Source organism: Procambarus clarkii, chromosome 68 (genome assembly GCF_040958095.1).
Source record: "Procambarus clarkii isolate CNS0578487 chromosome 68, FALCON_Pclarkii_2.0, whole genome shotgun sequence".
NCBI lineage: Eukaryota > Metazoa > Arthropoda > Malacostraca > Decapoda > Cambaridae > Procambarus > Procambarus clarkii.
In genome coordinates, this window is record NC_091217.1 from 2871612 (window position 1) to 2892667 (window position 21056).

The following is a 21056-nucleotide window of genomic DNA, read 5'->3' on the forward strand; positions in this document are numbered from 1 at the left end:
TGTTGGAAGTGTTGGAGAGGCTGGTAGGGGCACCGAACACCAGGTGGGTGAGCTTGTACTTGATGCTGTTGAACACCATCTCAGTCTGTGAATTCCTGTCTATACAAAGCTGTGATGTATGCTTATGTCCTCACAATATGTTGTACAGGTGCCGTAGGATGTTACTGCCGTAGTAATCGTAACATAAGCCAGTTACATATATACTGTAGTTTAATTTACTAGTCATGTACTCTACATCCACCTAATGGTGGCAGTGGAAATGTTACAATCATGTGCATGCACTACCTACAGCAGGCCAGCTTCAGATATTTGGTCAAGCTGTCTGGTAATTTAATTACAGAGTGACAAAAGGTATGTGAGTAGTTCTGCTGACTGTTTACATTTGATTGACGTGCTCAAACTTAATGTGCAGTTTTAAACATTTAAGGACGACGTATGGCAAGTGTGTGATGGTGAGGGGTAGAGGCGAGGAGGGGCAGTGAAGACAGGTAGCTGCAAGGAGAGACAGTGAAGAGGGGTAGCTGCAAGGAGGGGCAATGAAGAGGGGTAGCTGCAAGGAGGGGCAATGAAGAGGGATAGCTGCAAGGAGGGGCAGTGAAGAGGGATAGCTGCAAGGAGGGGCAGTGAAGAGGGATAGCTGCAAGGAGGGGCAGTGAAGAGGGATAGCTGCAAGGAGGGGCAGTGAAGAGGGATAGCTGCAAGGAGGGGCAGTGAAGAGGGATAGCTGCAAGGAGGAGCAGTGAAGAGGGATAGCTGCGAGGAGGGGCAGTGACGAGGGATAGCTGCGAGGAGGGGTAGTGAAGAGGGATAGCTGCAAGGAGGGGCAGTAAAGAGGGACAGCTGCGAGGAGGGGCAGTGAAGAGGGATAGCTGCGAGGAGGGGCAGTGAAGAGGGATAGCTGCGAGGAGGGGCAGTGAAGAGAAATAGCTGCGAGGTGGGGCAGTGATGAGGGGTAGCAGTAAGGAGGGATAGCTGCGAGGAGGGGTAGCAGCAAGGAGGAGCAGTGAAGAGGGATAGCTGCAAGGAGGGGCAGCGGTGAGGAGAGGATAAGAGGCCATGAGGATGGATTGAGCCATGACGTTGAGGGTGGGTGGCAAGTGGAATGGGGCTATATGAGTAGGGCCAGTAACGAAGGATATTAGGAGGAAAAGGTAGAACTGGTAATGAGGAGGAGGGTTGAGAAAGGGTGGTAGGAAAGGCAACGAATAGAGTTAGGATAGTAGGAGCAACGGAGAGGGATAATTAGGAAGAATAGTGCATGGTAACCCCGTCACGTCGGGGGCGACGCGTGTTTATCTTTTACACCTGGGGCCAGACACGCGTCGAGGGGCTGCGGGAGCATCAAAGGGCAGAAGTAAAAGAATGAGGCTTTAAAAAATGAGAGTGAAGGATGGGTGCGAGAGGGGGGAACAGATAGGAAAATACACTCTAATAAGGAATGGCAAGAGTGGCGATGGCGGAAGGTGATAGTGAATGAGGAAGTTGATAGTGATGTTGGCCTGAGAGGTGTGAATGACTGGTGGTGAAGGAGGCAGGTGTGGATGACTGTAGTAGCAAATGAGGCAGGTGTGGATGACTGTAGTAGCAAATGAGGCAGGTGTGGATGACTGTAGTAGTAAATGAGGCAGGTGTGTGAAGTGCTGACAAAGAAGGGAGGAAATAATAGCAATATATAATACGGTACAGTGGTTGAATATTTGTTACATAAAATGCATGGTAATAAAGCCCGTGCTCCTCTGAGCACGGGCGCTTGAGGTAAAAGGTATAATGAACTTTTTTTGGCTCCAGCTCTTTGTCTGCCTGACTAAATATCTGTCTGCATGCCCTGTCCGCTCTCCTACTTGCTTAGTGGGGACTTCACTCCACTAATATGACTGATGCCAAGGTAAACACGAATCACTTTGTTTGGCCTAATTGTTCTTCCCACTCACTGAATAACCAAACATTCTTATTACCGAAAGAACGCGTCAGTAGGTGGCTAAGTTAAGGGAAGCGGACAGGTAGAATGCGGGATACCGGAGGTATAACAAAACAGATTAGCATTACACAGTGGACAACCTTGCCTATCTCTTAACACAATAATAATCTTTCTTTAGCCGGTTAACATGTCAGGGTTCTCCGTCAACAGTAGTTGCCTGTAAGGAGAGTGACAATTTTGCCGAACCACGTCGGCAGCACTTGTACTTACTGTGTGTTGACAAGCCAGCACTTGTACCTACCGTGTGTTGACAAGCCAGCACTTGTACCTACCGTGTGTTGACAAGCCAGCACTTGTACCTACCGTGTGTTGACAAGCCAGCACTTGTACCTACCGTGTGTTGACAAGCCAGCACTTGTACCTACCGTGTGTTGACAAGTCAGCACTTGTACCTACCGTGTGTTGACAAGCCAGCACTTGTACCTACCGTGTGTTGACAAGCCAGCACCTGCGAATTTAAAAATGAACTTGGTATTTGTTTTTGTAACACCATTGTGTTAGGTACGCTTAAGTTTCATTGCCAACAGTTTCTTTTCCTGGCGAACGTTGTTGTGAGGTGACGACCCCAGGCACGGCGCTTCACTCTCACTAAAAACACCCAACTTGCTTACTCAGGAATGTATTTTTGATAATTTATCTCCCTGTGTGCTTGACATGGCAAGGCAAGGCAAGGCCAATGTCAGAGGTACAACAGGTGTAGCGACTAATATTAAGTAGTGTTGGTGTTGGGAACTGCGTCAAGGATTATTTAGCTTATCAAGGACAAGTTGCTTGAAGCCTCGTGTATGGTGAACTTTTCTACCATGCAGGGTTTAAAGATATATTGTCGCGTGCTGCTGAACTCATTGTAAATATACCCGAGGGCCACCAATACTAGTGGCTTCGACGAGGACAGAAAGCCGGCGGCTTGTCAATGGTCCCCCGATTTGCTCTGAGGATCTTTTCCAGTTGTATTTTAAAACCCAACAGAGTTTCAGCATTTACGGCTTCGGCGGGTAGGCGGTTCCATGGGTTTAACCTTGTGGGTGGAAAAGCATCTTCTGTGTTCAGTCCTACACTGTGGCTTGTTGAGCTTGAAACCGTTGTTCCTCTTTCGTGTTATAAGCTGCACATTATATTTCTCTAATATTCAGTTTTGGTATTATAATTTTACAATAGGAAAATTTATATATAGTATATCTATATTGCTGGGTTTGATTGGTGCCTTAATTCACTTTTTTAACAATCATAGGTATAGACAGCAATGTGCTGCTTCCCTATATGAAGGATTACGAGGATCACGTTCACCTACAAATAAATAAGTACTAAAGAGATAGCTGACTGTTGTGGGTTACATCCTGGCAATGGTCAGTCGATCGTTGAATATGGGAACCTCGATGAGCTTAATGGGCTTCTCGTCTCCTGACAACGCGACACCATATACAAGCGATACTCTTTATTTATTTACTTATTTATTTATTTATTTATTTATTTATTTATTTATTTATTTATTTATTTAGTTATTTATTTATACAATAGTTCTTACATTCTTGTAAAACGCACGCATAGCGTTTCGGGGAGGTTCTTAATCCTAATTTTCACCGGAATACGACTCGCCAAATCGTTTAACAACCAGGTACCCATTCACTGTTGGGTCAACAGAGGCTACAGTTAAGGATTGGCGCCTAGTCTATCCTCCCCGGCCAAGATACGAACCCAGGCCAAAGTGCTCGCGAAGCGCGCCGGAGGAGTGTCTTACCACTGCGCCACGGGGACTGTTAAAGGTAAGGTTATAGTAAGATAACAAGCTAAAGGTAATGGTAACAAGCTAAATGTTATGGTACTGTAACAGGGCACACTCATAATCTAACACACATCTTTTTCTATGACTTGTGTCATAGACATTTTTTTATTATCCGAGTCTGTATAAAGAAAATAAGGCTAATGTGTAAGAATACGCTCAACAGGCTGCGTCAGTAAGACGTGCCATCCCTGATGGAATGGTAAAGCTGGAACACGCCTAGAGGTTTGAGCAGAGGGGATACCTGAAGCTGAGGGAGAGAACGGAGCACTAACGGGGGACGAGTACACAGGGGAGGGGGGGGGGTAACTTGTATGTAAATCCGGCAGTCGTAAGAAAAGGCGATGGGCGATGCAATGTGAAATTATTGTGACAGCGAACGATGGAGACGCAACAACAGTGGGAGAAGAACACCAAAATTGGGGTTCGGGGAGAGAAGAGGGCGGGGCGAGGAGTGCGCGCGCATGGTGCCAGGGGGGGCGGCGCCACCGTGTAGTAGGGGGCTCGAAGCGAACCCCAACCAGCTGCAACGCCCCACACTGATTTCGTTGAGATTTCATATTTCCGGAATTTAACGTTTAGTTAGTGCCGTTTAGCCTTTATCACAACACCAGTTGGGTATTTTGATAGTGCATAATGAAATTACATATTTGAATATTTGAATGTTTTGATTTCTAGGTGTCGGTGAATGACGTCAACAATGAACTACGATTGCTTTTTCTGGAGCTTTTCTCCGAGACGGTCGCTATGCCCGAGGCGTTTATGGCAAGGGTGGGAGGGTTGGCTGATGGTTGGGGGAGGGGAGGGGTGGTATGGGCATAGGGGGGGGGATACCAGGAGGGGAAAGGGTTGGGTGGGAAAGTGGGTGGGAGCAGGAAGAACATCTCATATGGGCAAGTTCATTCCCTTGCCTGCGTCCACGCCGAAGGGAACTCCAGTCCGTTATCAGTGCTGTGTTTTGTTACATCAGTGAACGTGGAGTACACTAGACAAACGTAGTACACACATTGTGAAATATGCCACATTTCTTGAAAGTACTATTCCTCGTGATATTTCCTGGAGAATGGACCTGGAACTCCTTTAACAGGCCCTGGACGGAGGTCTCCATCAGTGTGCATTAATAGTGCCTGGAACCGTATCAACCATTCATCCGACTTGTGATATGCGAACGATAATTTGTTGCAAATACATTAACAATGAAATCTATAAACATATTAAACAGAAGTGAGAAAACACTTGAAATCTTGAATAACCAGCAACAGCGTTCATTAATGCTCCAGCCTAAGAGACTCTCTGCTCTTGCTGGATGTCAACACCAGAAAAAACGTCAAAATGAAGGCTTTAGTGCTCAGTTTCCGAGCTATCTATACATTTCAAGAGCCTCTACTCAAAGACTCGTCTGGATGAGAGATGCACAGTGAGGTGTGAGAGGCTGGAGGATTATTACCATTAAACGCTAAATACTGTATGAACAGGAGCCAGCCTTGTGCATCTAGGTAAACAGTACTGTCGACACCGCCTCGCTAAAATTAGATCCCCGGAAAGGGTTCTCTCGGGTGTGCCACCTGTAGCCAACTGTGTACCAGACTCCGGTACACCTTACCCCCACAAATAGGTACACTGTACCATACACTACCACACACTGTACAACACACTCTGGTACTCTGTACCACGCACTCGCGAACGCTGTACCCTGCACTGAAGAACGCTGTGTCACACTCATAAACATTGTACCTAGCACTCATAAACGCTGTAACACACTCGTGAACTCTTCACCAGACACTCATAAACGCTGTACCAGACACTCATAAACGCTGTACCAGACACTCATAAACGCTGTACCAGACACTCATAAACGCTGTACTAGACACTCATAAATGCTGTACCAGACACTCATAAACGCTGTACCAGACACTCATAAACGCTGTACCAGACACTCATAAACGCTGTACCAGACACTCATAAACGCTGTACCAGACACTCATAAACGCTGTACCAGACACTCATAAACGCTGTACTAGACACTCATAAATGCTGTACCAGACACTCGTGAACTCTTCACCAGACACTCATAAACGCTGTACCAGACACTCATAAACGCTGTACCAGACACTCATGAACGCTGTAACATAGACACTCATAAACGCTGTACCACCCATGAACGCTGTACCAGACACTCATGAACGCTGTACCAGACACTCATGAACGCTGTACCAGACACTCATGAACATTTTTACCCCCACAATGAAAAACGCTGTATCACACACATGAACATTGTACAACACACTCATGAATATTGTAGCACACAATGAACACCGTACCACTCATGATGGCTGTACCACGCACTCGTGAACGTTGTACCACACACACTCATAAACACTGTACCACACAATGAACGCTGTTCCACATACATATGAACGCCTTACCACACAATGAACGTTGTACCACGTATTCGTGAACGCTAAACCACACACACATAAACTTTGTAACACATACTGATGTACCCTACCCCCTACCCCTACCACCCCCCCCCCCCCTCCACACACGGGAGACATGATCACCAACTACAAAATTCTCAGGGGAATTGACAGGGTGGACAAAGACAAACTATTTAGCACGGGTGGAACACGAACAAGGGGACACAGGTGGAAACTTAGTACCCAAATGAGCCACAGAGACATTAGAAAGAATTTGTTCAGTGTCAAGAGTAGTTAACAAATGGAATGCATTAGGCAGTGATGTGGTTGAGGCTGACTCCATTCAGTTTCAAATGTAGATTTGATATAGAGCCCAGTAGGCTTCAGATTCTGTACGCCTGTTGATTGACAGTTGGACGGCGGGACCAAAGAGCCAAAGCTCAACGCCCCCGCAAGCACAACTAGGTGAGTACATACATTGATGTATCCTACCACTTACATACACACATGTATCCTAACACGTACATACACACATGTATCCTACCACGTACATACACACATGTATCCTAACACACACACTAATGTGCCCAAACAGAAATACATTCCCACGTCTTTATGTCTGTACTCTGTCACAGTACACACACATAGTACACACTCATGTACTATGTACTTCACACTCAAAAACAACGTGTTACTCATTCAAATACTCTGCCACACAAACTAATACAGCACACTACAACGTCCTCGTATATACTGTACCAAACAATTACCACACTATCGTACACTGGACCATACTATGGTACACTGTACCATAGTGACTCATTCAAAAATTATGTATCACGCAATCATGTACACCAACTGCACCATACACACCCAGGTAGACTCACTTGTATTACACTCGTATACACTGTCATGTATGTGCTATACCACACACTTGTATAATACAAGATCATACTCACTGTACCAAAAGATTATACTCACTGTATCACAAGATCATATTCATTGTACCACAAGATCATATTCACTGTACCACAAGATCATATTCACTGTAACACAAAATTATACTGTACCACAAGATCATACTCACTGTACCGCACAATCGCTTACACTATATCAAACACTTCTGAACATCTGTACCTTCGTTTAACATCTGTAACTCTTGTGCCAGCTCATCTTCCTTTAATGATAGTACAGTACTTACAGTAATTATTTGGGCGAAAGTACCAATATGTAGCGATGGACCACTAAAAAGTACCAATATGTATCGATGGACCACTAAAAAGTACCAATATGTTGTGATGGACCACTAAAAAGTACCAATATGTAGTGATGGACCACCAAAAGTACCAATATGTAGTGATGGACCACCAAAAGTACCAATATGTAGTGATGGACCACCAAAAGTACCAATATGTAGTGATGGACCCCCAAAAAGTTCACTTTTTGCATTATTGAATTTGGTCAAATGGAATTTTTTTTAATCGCATCATAAATACAGTATAGAATCTAACCATACCTCGCCTAACAATCCGAGGCCTAAACACACCATATTAGGCCTAATATGTGTACATATATGTGTCATGTTAGGCCTAGCAATGTTTAAGTTTGATTTTAATTTACACTTTTCCGGACTCTTTTTCAAGTAAAAATTCGAAGAGTAATTTTTTGGTAGGCTACCACTACTTATTGGTACGTTTTACCAAATAGTTTCTATAAGTACTATCATTTAAGGAGGATGGGCTGTCTCATGAACATATGTATCTATGAACATATGTATCTATGAACATATGTATCTATGATCACCTTTACGTCTTACACACATGTATATCTCCTATGAACTTTGTACCAGACATTCATTAACATTATAGAACACGCTAAAGCACACTGTGACACACGGCCTATACACCTCTGCATCACTACCCAAAAAAATATTAATATTACTCAATTCAACAAAGCGCGCAATAATACCGTGAAATTCATAAGCAAAAGATTTCACTCATTCGAAGCAAAATTCTTGAAATATAGTCACGTAATAAATATATAGAGCAGCTTACTGGGTGATATAATTCAGAGTATATATATATATATATATATATATATATATATATATATATATATATATATATATATATATATATATATATATATATATATATATATACAATCCGTAGAGGTCTGTTGTCCACATAACTGTTTATCTACTCTACAATCAATATAACTTCCCTATACTATTTCAATATCACAGATATCCAGCTACCATCTAGATTAGATCCAACAATCACAATAACAATCAGTCGTCCGAAAACTCACTTTTTTAAATAATTAAAATCATATTTTGTTATGAGTTCTAATAATTTATCTTCTATAATTTCTTGCAGTTACATCAGTAAGCTATATCATTTAGTATCGATCATTTATAACACGGAGCTATATATTATGTGGTATATTCAAAATCTATACCATTTTAATACACCAGTTACTTTTTTTTCCATTAACTACGTTCCTGTTACTGAGTGTTTAGCGGTCTGTAATGTATCCTGTGTCTCAGTATCTTCCACTGTTTCCCCTGGCCAGTAGTAGCCATCATTCTTCGATCATCATAACCAGTGGTCACTATAACGACTGGGGTGTAATGTTTCACAAGGAAGCCCGTTTAACCGGCATGTGATAATCCAGCCTGTCCTCTCCAGTTGCCACTACGGACAGAAAATAGTGAACTAAAACACCTGAACATGACCTAGCCTAACCGAGCGACCCATTCATAGGCAACATGAATGTGATCTGCTTGGAGGCATATTTTGTCCGTAGGGGAATTTGACGTCAAAATACGATGACGTCAAAATGCGATGATGTCGAGACGACGGATTGTTAATAAGTTTATAATATACAGACGTTTAATTTGGGTTAAAAAACGTATTAAATATTCTTACGTTGACAAGAGAAGGCTCTCATAGCTGGCGTTTTGTTTAACATTTAATAAATGATCATGCTATTGAAATAACATTAAACTTGAAGTTATTATAAACTAAATTTTAGGGTTTAATGTTGAGGTAACACTACATACATTTTATAAGAAGTATTGTATAATAAAGTGTTCATATTTCTCATTCAAGAAACTCTAATGTAATCATTTAATTTTAACAAAACAAAGGCATCACTCGACCACCAGCCGTCGACTCCTAATGCGAACACATCTTAGTAACAGCCTTAAATTATTAACGAAACCCATCCCTACATTTTAACTTCTCATTAATTGTAGTTTTTTTGGAGGGATCTTTGGTTTATTTTCTCTCTTAATAACATCTCTTTCGTTTGTTTTAATTTTTGTAATCTTATCTAGATTATATTTTTTCCAAGTTAGCTTTAGTTTCTGATTCCTCGCTATTAAATAATTATTTAAATCTTCGATTTTTTATTTGGTAGTAAATTTTCTCACAAAAGTTTAAATCCCCTTTGCCATGTTACACTTATGAATTTGTACAATTATCTTTGTTAATATAAATGAATGCTTCTTTCGATATTTCCAACCAAGTTAGGAGCCTTTTGGTATAAATTATTTTGGAGATCAAGTTAAGACTTTCGTCCCATTAACAATGTCTCACATTTTCATAATGGTTAATAATTTTCATTTAGCTCATCTTTTAATGATGATAAATAGCCTCGATCTGGTCCAGGATTTACAAATTACTTACGTGTTCAGTTACGAGCTCTGTACATCTTATCTCGATCATGGCGGTTTAATCGGTATTTACTATAGTTTACAAGCTCCAGAGCGCTCATACGTCGTCCCTAAATCCAAGAATATTATTGCCATGAACAACCTCGGAGCTCATAAATTGTTGAGTTAATGCCGACTAAGCCGTCACGATTGGGAAAAAAAGAGGTACAGAACTCTTAAGTGGACTGATAAGTGCTCTATGATTCCTGACCAAGGGAGGTATATTTGCCCCGGATCTTGGCTCGCTCATACCCCTTGGGTCCCAAATTTTGTTCGCGTCTCCGTCTGTCACTACACAACTGGTGAGACTCGTTAAGCTCTATCATTTATTCTGATCTCTCTCTTTCTCTCAAGTTCCTACAAAATTTGCTCATGTGACCAGGAACAGGCTTTGAGATATGATGAGTTAGACTGGGGAGGTCACTTGAGACTTCAAAAATGGTGGCATTCCTGATGGGTTTCTAAGGTGATTTCACGAAGTGTCCCTGCTGTCTGTGCTTTTGGAACTGAAGGACACTGAGACGGCTACCGCAGGGGGAAATGGCCACAGCGGATCGAGTTCCCCATAGAGAAGAACCAGCCCGTCTTCCCGAGGTTTCCCAACGTTAAGAAACTGTCATATTAAAGTGCCCTTATCCTAACCTACCAGAGGACCCAAAACAGAAAACGGAACGGTATGTCAATCTCGCGAGCCGCTACCATTTTATAGTACGACGATTTTTGGCCTTAGGTAGAGTATACGTCAAAATACGACGTTCTATTAGAAAAACGGGTTGTTCTTCTCGTTAAGTGGGAGCCACTTGTGGGCCCCTCGGAAAGTGCTAACGCACCACTACACATCAAATTGGGCCTTATGAAACCATTTATAACAGCTCTAGATAAGGAGTCTGTGGCCTTCTAATACTTTAAGATTTTTTCCTTAAGTTGTCTAAAGCAAATGTCGAAGCCGGTGTCTTCGTCAGACCACAGATCAAGAAGATCCTTTGGTGCAAGGAATTTCACAAGAAACTCACTAGGTATGAGAAAGCATCTTGGAACAGCTTTGTCGCAGTGGTTTGGGGCGTCCTGAGCAATCACAAAGCCGAAAATTACACGGAGCTGGTTAGGACTGAGGAAGAATTATGGCACAGTGAGCTGCAGGGTGTCCCTCAAAATCCATATCCTTGATCCTTGTCTTGATAAATTCAAGAACATGGGAGCATGCCTGAAAGAGCAAGACGAGTGCTTCCACCAGGATATACTGAACTCTGAACCATCGCTACCAAGGACAGTATAACGAACCCTTTGAGATGTATTTTTTTCTTGTCTCAATAAACATACTTGAACTTGTTGAACTATTACGAACACATGTGAGACTATAGTTGGAGATGAGTCGTGAAAGTGAATTACATTATAATCATAAATCTAAAAACTACCGACTCTTTATGGTTAGTTTTCTATAACATTAAATGCATGTTAACTTTTTCTAACTTTATGTGAGCAAAAGACACAAACTCGCCCGTTTTCTCACTAGAAATAGGTAAACTTTTAAAATGTCACTGTCCTGGTCACAAAAGCCAAGATTGAGGGGGGGAATAACAGCATATTTTCTACACTTTTTTAGGCATAATAAGTTAGCAAATAACACTTACTACCCAGGAACAAAAGTTGTATTACATCGTGCAATCTATGACATATAATTTATATTATTAATGATATAATTTAAATCCTAATTTGTATTTATTATTCTTAGTTGCAAACCCTTGCTTTGCTTAGTTTTAAAACAACAGATGAGCCTTTGATCTCTAACAAGCAGTTCCTACAGGTAATTTTGGACACAAGTTTTCATGCACTCTGGCAATATATTGTAACACTGCCATATCTGGGAGCCGTCCCTCCTGTAGTTTAGTTCTTCAAAATTACGTAATTAAGAGTAATAACATTCAGAACACTATACAGTATTCGGCGAGACAATAGCTGCTATCTAGTCTAGCTCACGTCATACAGACGAATAACTATAGTTCTGTAACGGTTCTATTGTTACGTAAAGTATGGTGACAAATAAACACAGACACTAAGATACTATATATATATATTTGGTCGAATATACAGAAGTACACAGGTGATACTTTGGTGTGAGTTGAGCGCAATGAGCGTCGGTACAGTATCTCGCAAGTGTCTGCTCTAGACCACACTTGAAAGTAGACTCTAACAAGAGTCTACTTTGCTATTCTGCTGCTTATATTCTGTTTGTTTGCTATTCTGCTGCTTATATGCTCGGGCAACACCTCACCGTGTTGCCCGGGCAACGCCTCACCTCATTCATCTCCAAAGGTTGACAGGAATATTAACAATGCATTTGGAGCGAGTATATTATTGGGATAATCTACTCGCTACAGTTCTTAACTAGCAAAGGCTCTTATCAGTCAGACGAGTATCTAGTTGTTAGCTAACCTAGAACATGTCATTTAGACGAGAAACTAGATGCTAGCTAGCTTAGCACATGTCATTCAGATGGGAAACTAGGTGTTAGCTAGCCCAGCTTATGTCATACAGACGAAGAACTGGTAGTTAGCTAGCCTAGTACACGTTATTCAGACAAGTGACTACATTAGCTAAGTCACATTACTGAGGAATCAAAATTTATTGTCTACATTGCACAATGTGTTATTGTCATATTGCACAATGTGTTCTGTATGCGTCGCTCTATGTCTTTTCTGACGTACATCGCTGTATGTTCATGCCATTGTGGCAGTCGTCGTTATATTTGTATCTTTATTTACATTAGGGGTTTCCAACCGAAGGAGGGAGGGGGGGGGGATTTGTATGTTTTTGAGGGGATGGGGAAATTGAGAGAAGAATCCAAATGCTTTCATTTATTTCAAAATATCTTTTCCAAGCCGTACAATTTTTCTTTTAGTGTTATTGGTCACTGATAACATAATTTAAAAAGTATTTTGTTTACAGTTTATGTAAATATATGATAACACCATTGTTAAGAGTAGAGTTGCTGCATGTGGGCCGAGTTCAAATGACGGGTGGGAATCAATATTGACTTTCTGGCAAAAGTGGGAAAAGCCTGGAAAAGGTTGGGAACTCCTGGTTTACACCAACACCACAAGTACATATACTTTATATAATCTGTGTATTTATGTATGTAGGTTAGATTAGTATTTTATAAGCACTACAATCACCTTCTGTGGTTGATTGTTCAATAAATCGCTGAACTATATGTTTAACAGATCTCTAACCCTACCATTGGAGGACAGAAGAAAATGTATATATGCTGGTTAGCATTGTAAATGTGTGGCCACGTCTCTAATAGAATATGTATATATATATGTGTGTATATATATATATATATATATATATATATATATATATATATATATATATATATATATATATATATATATATATATATCTTTCTTTCTTTCTATATATCGTCTTTCTTTCTATATATATATATATATATATATATATATATATATGTGTGTGTGTGTGTGTGTGTTTGAATGTATACCTGTGCATAAGGCCGTATTTAGAATTGCATAGATCATAATTATTCATAGTCATACAGTACAGTTAGTAATTGCAAGAAAGAATATCCCATTTAATAACTGCTTCAAACAATCTACCCTGCAGCACCCCAACCAGAGGATCAAGATCTTTCTAACAAGTGTTTGCTAATCGACAAAAAGAAACTTCAAAACTTTCACAATGAACCACAGTTGAAAATAATAATAAAAAAAACTCCTAGGCGTGACCACCAGTTTCGTAGTAACACACCTGCATATGTAGAATAGAAAGGACTGACAGCCTAGTGTGCAATTGTAAGACATACAGACATGAAATCAAACAAGGTACGTCGATCCTTCTTAGAGGCCTTTCTTTTTGTTTGCTTTAGGCTGATGTATCTGAAGCTTAAGATTTAATTTTTTCGGCTGCTGCACATTTGCTGCAAGTTTATGGTATTGAGTTATGTAGCTTCCTTGTGTGGACAGCTGCCAGCAGTCCCTCGGCTGTCCCGTATGCAGTGGCTCGTGACAACCACCTTCGTTTTATATATTATTTGATTAGTAGTTTGTGTATGCTCGCAATCGATATTTATATTTGTAGTTTATGATTCGCTGTTATTTTAGTTGGAATGGTTCCTTTTAGTTTCCCACATGGTTTATCCATCATTAGACACCTACGTCTGAGTCTTCACCTCTTACACGCTACTTCCACTTGATCACTATTTTTAATTACTGCTTTACACTATAACTATTTCTTCTTGCATTAGTTACTCTTTTCTCGATAATTCACATGTCTCATTTTAAATTATTTTATCTTCTGAACTACAACACACTAAAAAAATCTATATTTTAAAGTTCTTACTGTCTTTCTATTTAAATATATGTATATATTTATATTTCGCAGTAGCCATCTTTCATTTCTTGAACTATCGATTAATGTTTTATTCGCTGGCTTTGTTTACTTTTAAAACTTCAGCGCAGTGATCTTATTCATTGGCTATCTTTATTTTCTGATTTTTTTTTTTTATTCCTACTCAGCGTGTTATTACATACTTAACTCTTGCATATCATTTATTAAAATATCTCTCTTTATTTCGGTAACTACAGAGCGAATGTTTTGTTCATTGGCTGCCTTTAACGTCTTTCTTGTATGGCATTTGTGTGATTAATTACCGCCGTGGGAGCATGTTAGCGGCAGTATATTTATCATATATTGATTATTCTTTTGCCACTTTATAAAGCTGTGATGATTTACTTTCGCTGACAATAGCCTATGCAGGTACGACAGCCCTAGAATTTAAGGACATGCTGGAGTATTTGTTTGATATCAGTAATATGTCAAAAATATGACGAATATTGATTGGTATTTCAGATGTCTCTCAGCCTTTCGCGGGCTGTGAGTTCTCCACAAATTAAATTAATTGAGCATTTTTTGTTCGGGTCTTGAAGTGTTTTAAATTTGTGTATGCTCCTTAGGAAGTAACAACAGAATTCTTCAGACGATAAATATTGTGGAAAATGAAAAAATCTGAGGTTTATGTGGAAAATTCTACATTGGTTACATTAGGATTATATATATATATATATATATATATATATATATATATATATATATATATATATATATATATATATATATATATATATATATATATATATATATATATATAAACTTAGCTAGTGCTATTATCTACTTCTTATCCATAGTTAGGTTAGGTTAAGATTCGTTAGGTTTGGTTTCACTAATACAGTGTATTATTCACAAACATGGGAATTGCAAACATTTGAAAACTATCCCCTAGAATTTCATTTACAGAAAACCAATTTCTTCAGAAGTTTCAAAGAAATCGAGTTAAGCATAGCTTGTATATATTTTAAACCAACGATTTATAATATAATAAAGTTATTATATTTTATATAAAGATAATATTCTCTGTTTAGACAGGTTTAGAAAAGGCATTTCGTTTATTCTGTTAATATTTCAAAAGAAGAGATGAAATGGATACAAAACTATCTGGAGCAACCGATCATATAACAACGAAGGATGAGATGAAACGGCCAACATTAGTATCTGCCCAATCTCTCAAACTATTTACAGGAACTTCTTTTCCACGGCTCACAAATGGAGGAGTGTGTCATGAAAGACATTATTGATGGAAACCGGACTTCTACCGAAATCACCAGAAGACAGAATTGACAATCTACTACAGGAGCAAGAAGATTGCTGCCTTGCTAATGAATAACTCTCCCGATACCAATTGAAACTCCTTGAAAGAGACGAATATTCTCTATGACTTCACAAACCCACTTGGAGATTGTCAGCCGGAATCGGAAGATTTGTGCTAGAATCAGCCCCAACAGCCTCAGTATATATGCAAGACAACAACTCAGTGTAGAGTGGAGAAAAAACTGAACACTGGGTAGATACTAGAGGCGCTTAAATACACAGATATAACCCTCTACACAAAGATATCTGTTTTTCAAGGCGTCTGACTATGCACAAGCAAAAAAGGCTCCTTCAAACAACACATAATTTCATAGGGTTCCGACGGTACATTCCCGTCGGGTTCATTCTCGACTCACAGTCAGGAATCCCGGGTGGGACAGAAATGGTTGGGCGCGCTTCTTATCACCTAATACCTCTGTTCACCAAACAGTAAATAGGTACCCAGGAGTTAGTCGGCTTGTTGTGGAGATACATCCTGGGCAGGGTCCGTAGTTCGACTTTGAGGGGGGACCTCTATATAAGCATAAGATGTATATCTACACTGCCTGCCTGTCCCACGACATAATGAATTATTCCCATTAAATTCCACGCACAATCACATCATCGTAAATATCCTAACCAACATCACAGAAGTAATCTACACATATAACAACAATATAAGATTAGAGAACATATCAAGCCATCTCAACCAACTATATAAAAACAGTTGACACTTTGAAACATTCTGCCATCCTCAAGACCAAGGGCAGAATATCCAGCACACACTTCCCCTGCCAACATAAGAATTAGGAAACCCGCAGAAAGGCTATTGGTCCATCCTTCTTACTCATATATTCCGTTGCTCCAAATAATTTAGTCCCTGAACTTCTGCTGCCAGGGTCTACTAAATAAATCAATTTTTTTTTAACGTCAAGTCATATAAAACTGTAAAATGAACTTTGGAGAGCTAATTTTTCAACCTTCTAGGGTATAGAAGAATATAAGAAATATGGAGAAGATTCATGCTAGAATCATTGATCTAACTCTTTCTGCCATATTCAATAACATATGTGTCTATAAGAAAGACTGCTACCTACATATTATATGGATATAATGTTGATCGTTGTTGCCTATCTTTACATGCAACAAAGAGATAATTATATTATTTTTCCTTTGGTATTTATTATCCTGCAAAATGTTTTCGGCAGTTGAAACTTTGCTGTGAAAAATTTAAACATAAATTTTTAGAACCCAAAGGCAAAAACTCACCGTAGTTTTGCTATATATATATATATATATATATATATATATATATATATATATATATATATATATATATATATGTCGTACCTAGTAGCCAGAACGCACTTCTCAGCCTACTATGCAAGGCCCGATTTGCCTAATAAGCCAAGTTTTCATGAATTAATTGTTTTTCAACTACCAAACCTACCTAACCTGACCTAACCTGACCTAACCTAACTTTTTCGGCTACCTAACCTATAAAGATAGGTTAGGTTAGGTTAGGTAGGGTTGGTTAGGTTTGGTCATATATCTACGTTAATTTTAACTCCAATAAAAAAAAATTTACCTCATACATAATGAAATGGGTAGCTTTATAATTTCATAAGAAAAAAATTAGAGAAAATATATTAATTCAGGAAAACTTGGTTTATTAGGCAAATCGGGCCTTGCATAGTAGGCCGAGAAGTGCGTTCTGGCTACTAGGTACGACATATATATATATATATATATATATATATATATATATATATATATATATATATATATATATATATATATATATATATATATATATATATATATATCACTGATACAAATAAATTCTTAATCATATTTTAGTTCTATATTTGTAAATGCTACTTAGTGATTGGCATTTCTAAGGTTATGGTATTGTAAATCATTATGTTTACAAATCACATTTTTTTCTACTTTTTTCACTCGTACCTACAATATGTGTGATTTATTTTACATGTACAGAATACGCCATTTTACCTGCATTTAGCGTTTAAAGTAAAAAATACTGATAAAATTAAATCAGGTATAAAATTAACTCTTTTTATGTATAGAAGCCTTTGACATATTCAGGAGTCATGTCTTCTCTGGCATAACCTGGTTCACAGGTTCGTGCCGAGTGCAGTTAGTAAACGCAGGTTATTGACAGTTTCGTAAATTCCACTACGGGCTCACCATAGCCCGTGCTACTTGGAACTTTTTGTTCCAGGTAGCGAATCTTAAACAACAACAACAACAACGACAGTTTCGTGTGTTCCTAATACCGTGCTAAATTTGCAGTTGCAAAATTCCTGGTGTTTAGTTGAAGCGACACTTAAGAATTAATTTAGAAACAGAATTACCGACAACTTCCTTGCTAATGAGTGTCGATCCTTTCATTGTTGAATACTTGCTAATGTGCCAACTTGTTATCCCGTTTTCTGTTGGCTGGTTGGTGAGAGCTGTGACGGTGGGCCTGATGTTGGACGCGTTTCGATCCAGTGCCAGAATATAGTTAGATCTCAGCTTGGTATTTGATGCTTGAGAAGCGATTATGAACATAAAACCTGCCATGATACCACTCGCCCGCTCGTAACCTTCCTTGGCACCTCTTCACCATTTTTAATTTTTATGGCGTCTTTGTGGGTCTGGTCCATTTATTACCTTGTCTTGAATGATTATTGCTTCGTTCTCTGCTCTTTAATTTTCGTCTCTGAAGCGTGGTCATTCTCAGAGAAGTACGCTCGGGAGAAGCCACACGGAAGCCATTTATTTTGTCACTAACATATTATTATTATTTTAAAAGGTCGAGGTCATTTTGACTGCCAAACACGTTTTGAAAGATTTGCGAAACATGTTGACGTGTAACTACGTTGTTAAGCAATTATTTTATATAATAATATGCGAATTTAACTCGTGACGATTGGAACAAAAACACTTTTCATTCATCACTTCTGCCCTAAGAGCAAATATGTACGGCAAAACTGGAACAAATATTGTTTAATTTTATCTTGTCAGTGCAAACTTGCATATATTTAATTGTTGCATAATCTTATGACCCTTACTATGTCAAGGGAAACGTTTGCCAATATGAATAATTTTAGTCTGATCTGTCAATACACACAGAGATCACACTAACGTGATGCATCAAATGAACAAATCCACAAGGGCCGTGACGAGGATTCGAACCTGCCTCCCGGACGCATGTTCGAATCCTCGTCACGGCCCTTGTGGATTTGTTCGATATTTCAAATTTACAGGCAGAGCGTCCAACAAGTTTCGTCGCTTTTCTTTTGCTCTATTGTTAGTGTGTGAGTGTATGTATCGCGCTTCCCATCTGCCTTACATATAATGAATGGCATGACACACAGTGTAAAACGCATATGTGTTGAAGGTTATGCTCTCCGACTCCTGTATTTTGTTTTCATTTAATACAATGTTAGATATATTTTAGTTGTCCCTTAACATAAATACGAAACCACATGCCATGGTGATTGTTATTCTCATACAGAAAGACACAATACACGCGCTGATATAACCCACGCTCAGACACACAGGCGGCAGCTCCTACCCCAGACAACCTTCCTCACAGAGACAATATTCTAACTTGCTTTCCAACATACAAAATACTGAAACTTAGTCATATTGCATATGACAACAAAATATTTAAAATGATTAGTCCATTATTCTAAAAATATAATAACAATTTCGAAATTAATGTTGACAGAAAATTATTGCAGGATATTCAAGCCTAAATAAAGCGTATTTTATTAGGAAAACATTTGTACTATCAGCAGGAGAAATAAGGAGACAGTAAGTGACTGGTAAATAAGGCAAAAATAAGGCAAAATGGAGTTGGAAATTACCCAAAGAACAGTGTCGCACAAGGTGACGACAATCACCAAGACGGAACAATACTTCAAGTCTAGTGTGAGTATTTATTATTATTTCTGGTTTTTCTATGAAATTTTATATATATATATATATATATATATATATATATATATATATATATATATATATATATATATATATATATATATATATATATATATATATATATATATATAAAATCGATGTTACTACCCTCTCTTTAGCTTTATCATAGTTGCGTTACCAGTTTTTTTTAAAGTTGTGCTCTTGATTTTTATTTATCTTGTTTTTCTTTTGCTTTATTTACAGCTTAATACTCCTTATGTGTGTTCTAGAGAACTGTTGTGCTTCTTGCGTAGCCGCTTTGTGGTTGAATTGATACATATTAGACCTCCATTGGAAATATTGTATATTTATTTTATAATGTATATTTTCATATTGATCCATATTTTTAATATAGATAACTGCAGTTCTGATATTTTTATTCAATTTTTTTTAAATAGCCATAGCATTATTTTTAATAATAGTTCTAAAATAGATCAAGACCAACTTAAATGCTTGTTAGTTTAAGCCATTTATTAACATGGCTAAAATTCTAGCCATGCATCACAGACCCTTCGGGATACTGTAGAATTTATTTATTTATTTATTTATATATATACAAGAAGGTACATTGGGATTGTGAGGATACATAGTATGATAATTACAATCTTGTAAAGCCACTAGTACGCGCATTGTTTCGGACAGGTAAAGATAAGAGCAGAATCAGAATTTTGGGCAGAATCAAGATAAGCATCGAGCTTTATCTTATGGTATAAGCTAAAATTGGTCAGGTGCTACGAGAGAGACGTGTTATGTGAGAGGCTGCAACAAGAGAATGTTGGAGGGAGCCTAGTGCTGGCATTACGAGAGAGAATGGGTTAAAGGAAGGGGGAAAGTTGGGAGGGGGGGCGCTTATCATGTCTCTCTGTGCCTTCTTTCCTTGACTGTTGTAAGCTTCAGTTAAAAAAAAAATCCTCATAGTTCATGCCTCTAGCTCAGTCCAAGAAAAAGAAGTGTTTTATGTCTCTGAATATTTAAAAAAATCGATTTCTGATTCATTAGGCGGGAGTCCGTCACCGAGATTGCGTTCTCAATATTGGATCTCATACAATCTATTTGATAGGCAATTGATTTATCCAGCTCAGTGCTCTTCGAGGTACACTGACTTGGTCCTCACGTTGTATACCAGTTTGTATTGCTGAATGGTATTAAATATTAATTTGATGTTGAGAAGGACGCATCCGCCTTCCCTTCCTTCTTCACCAACGTTACGCAAATCTTGTCGTATAAATCTTTTTCATGCTGGACTTTCCTTAGTTTAATTTATGTTGGCGTTTGGAAACTATATTCAGTCTTTCTGTACAGTTCAAGGGTATCCTGATTGGTCTATACTAAGACTATGCATTTGTTAGTGATACCGGTCTTTTTCTCAGTGGTTCCTGTCTGTATTATTTCCTGTAAGTATATTAGTTTATTGGCTGCTCTCCAAATGTCTGTCAGTTCTCTCATTTCTAGAGAGATGTTGAGACTGTC

At 38.7% G+C, this 21056-nt stretch overlaps 1 protein-coding gene across 9 annotated transcripts in view; it reads left to right on the top strand.

The window, feature by feature from the left end:
• The first annotated feature begins 13705 nt into the window (after nucleotides 1–13705).
• The window catches only part of tmod (tropomodulin), a 134475-nt gene continuing 127124 nt past the window's right edge, over nucleotides 13706–21056 (top strand). For 3 of the 9 annotated variants that reach the window (XM_045769231.2, XM_045769232.2, XM_045769228.2), the window contains exon 1: nucleotides 19365–19538. In XM_045769231.2, coding sequence (XP_045625187.1) covers nucleotides 19458–19538 — 81 coding nt within the window. In that variant the 5' untranslated portion in view covers nucleotides 19365–19457. Of the gene's footprint in view, nucleotides 13736–19352; nucleotides 19539–21056 lie in introns of those variants that run through there. The other 6 variants (XR_006774979.2, XM_045769229.2, XM_069310751.1 and 3 more) reach the window with 5 other exon arrangements.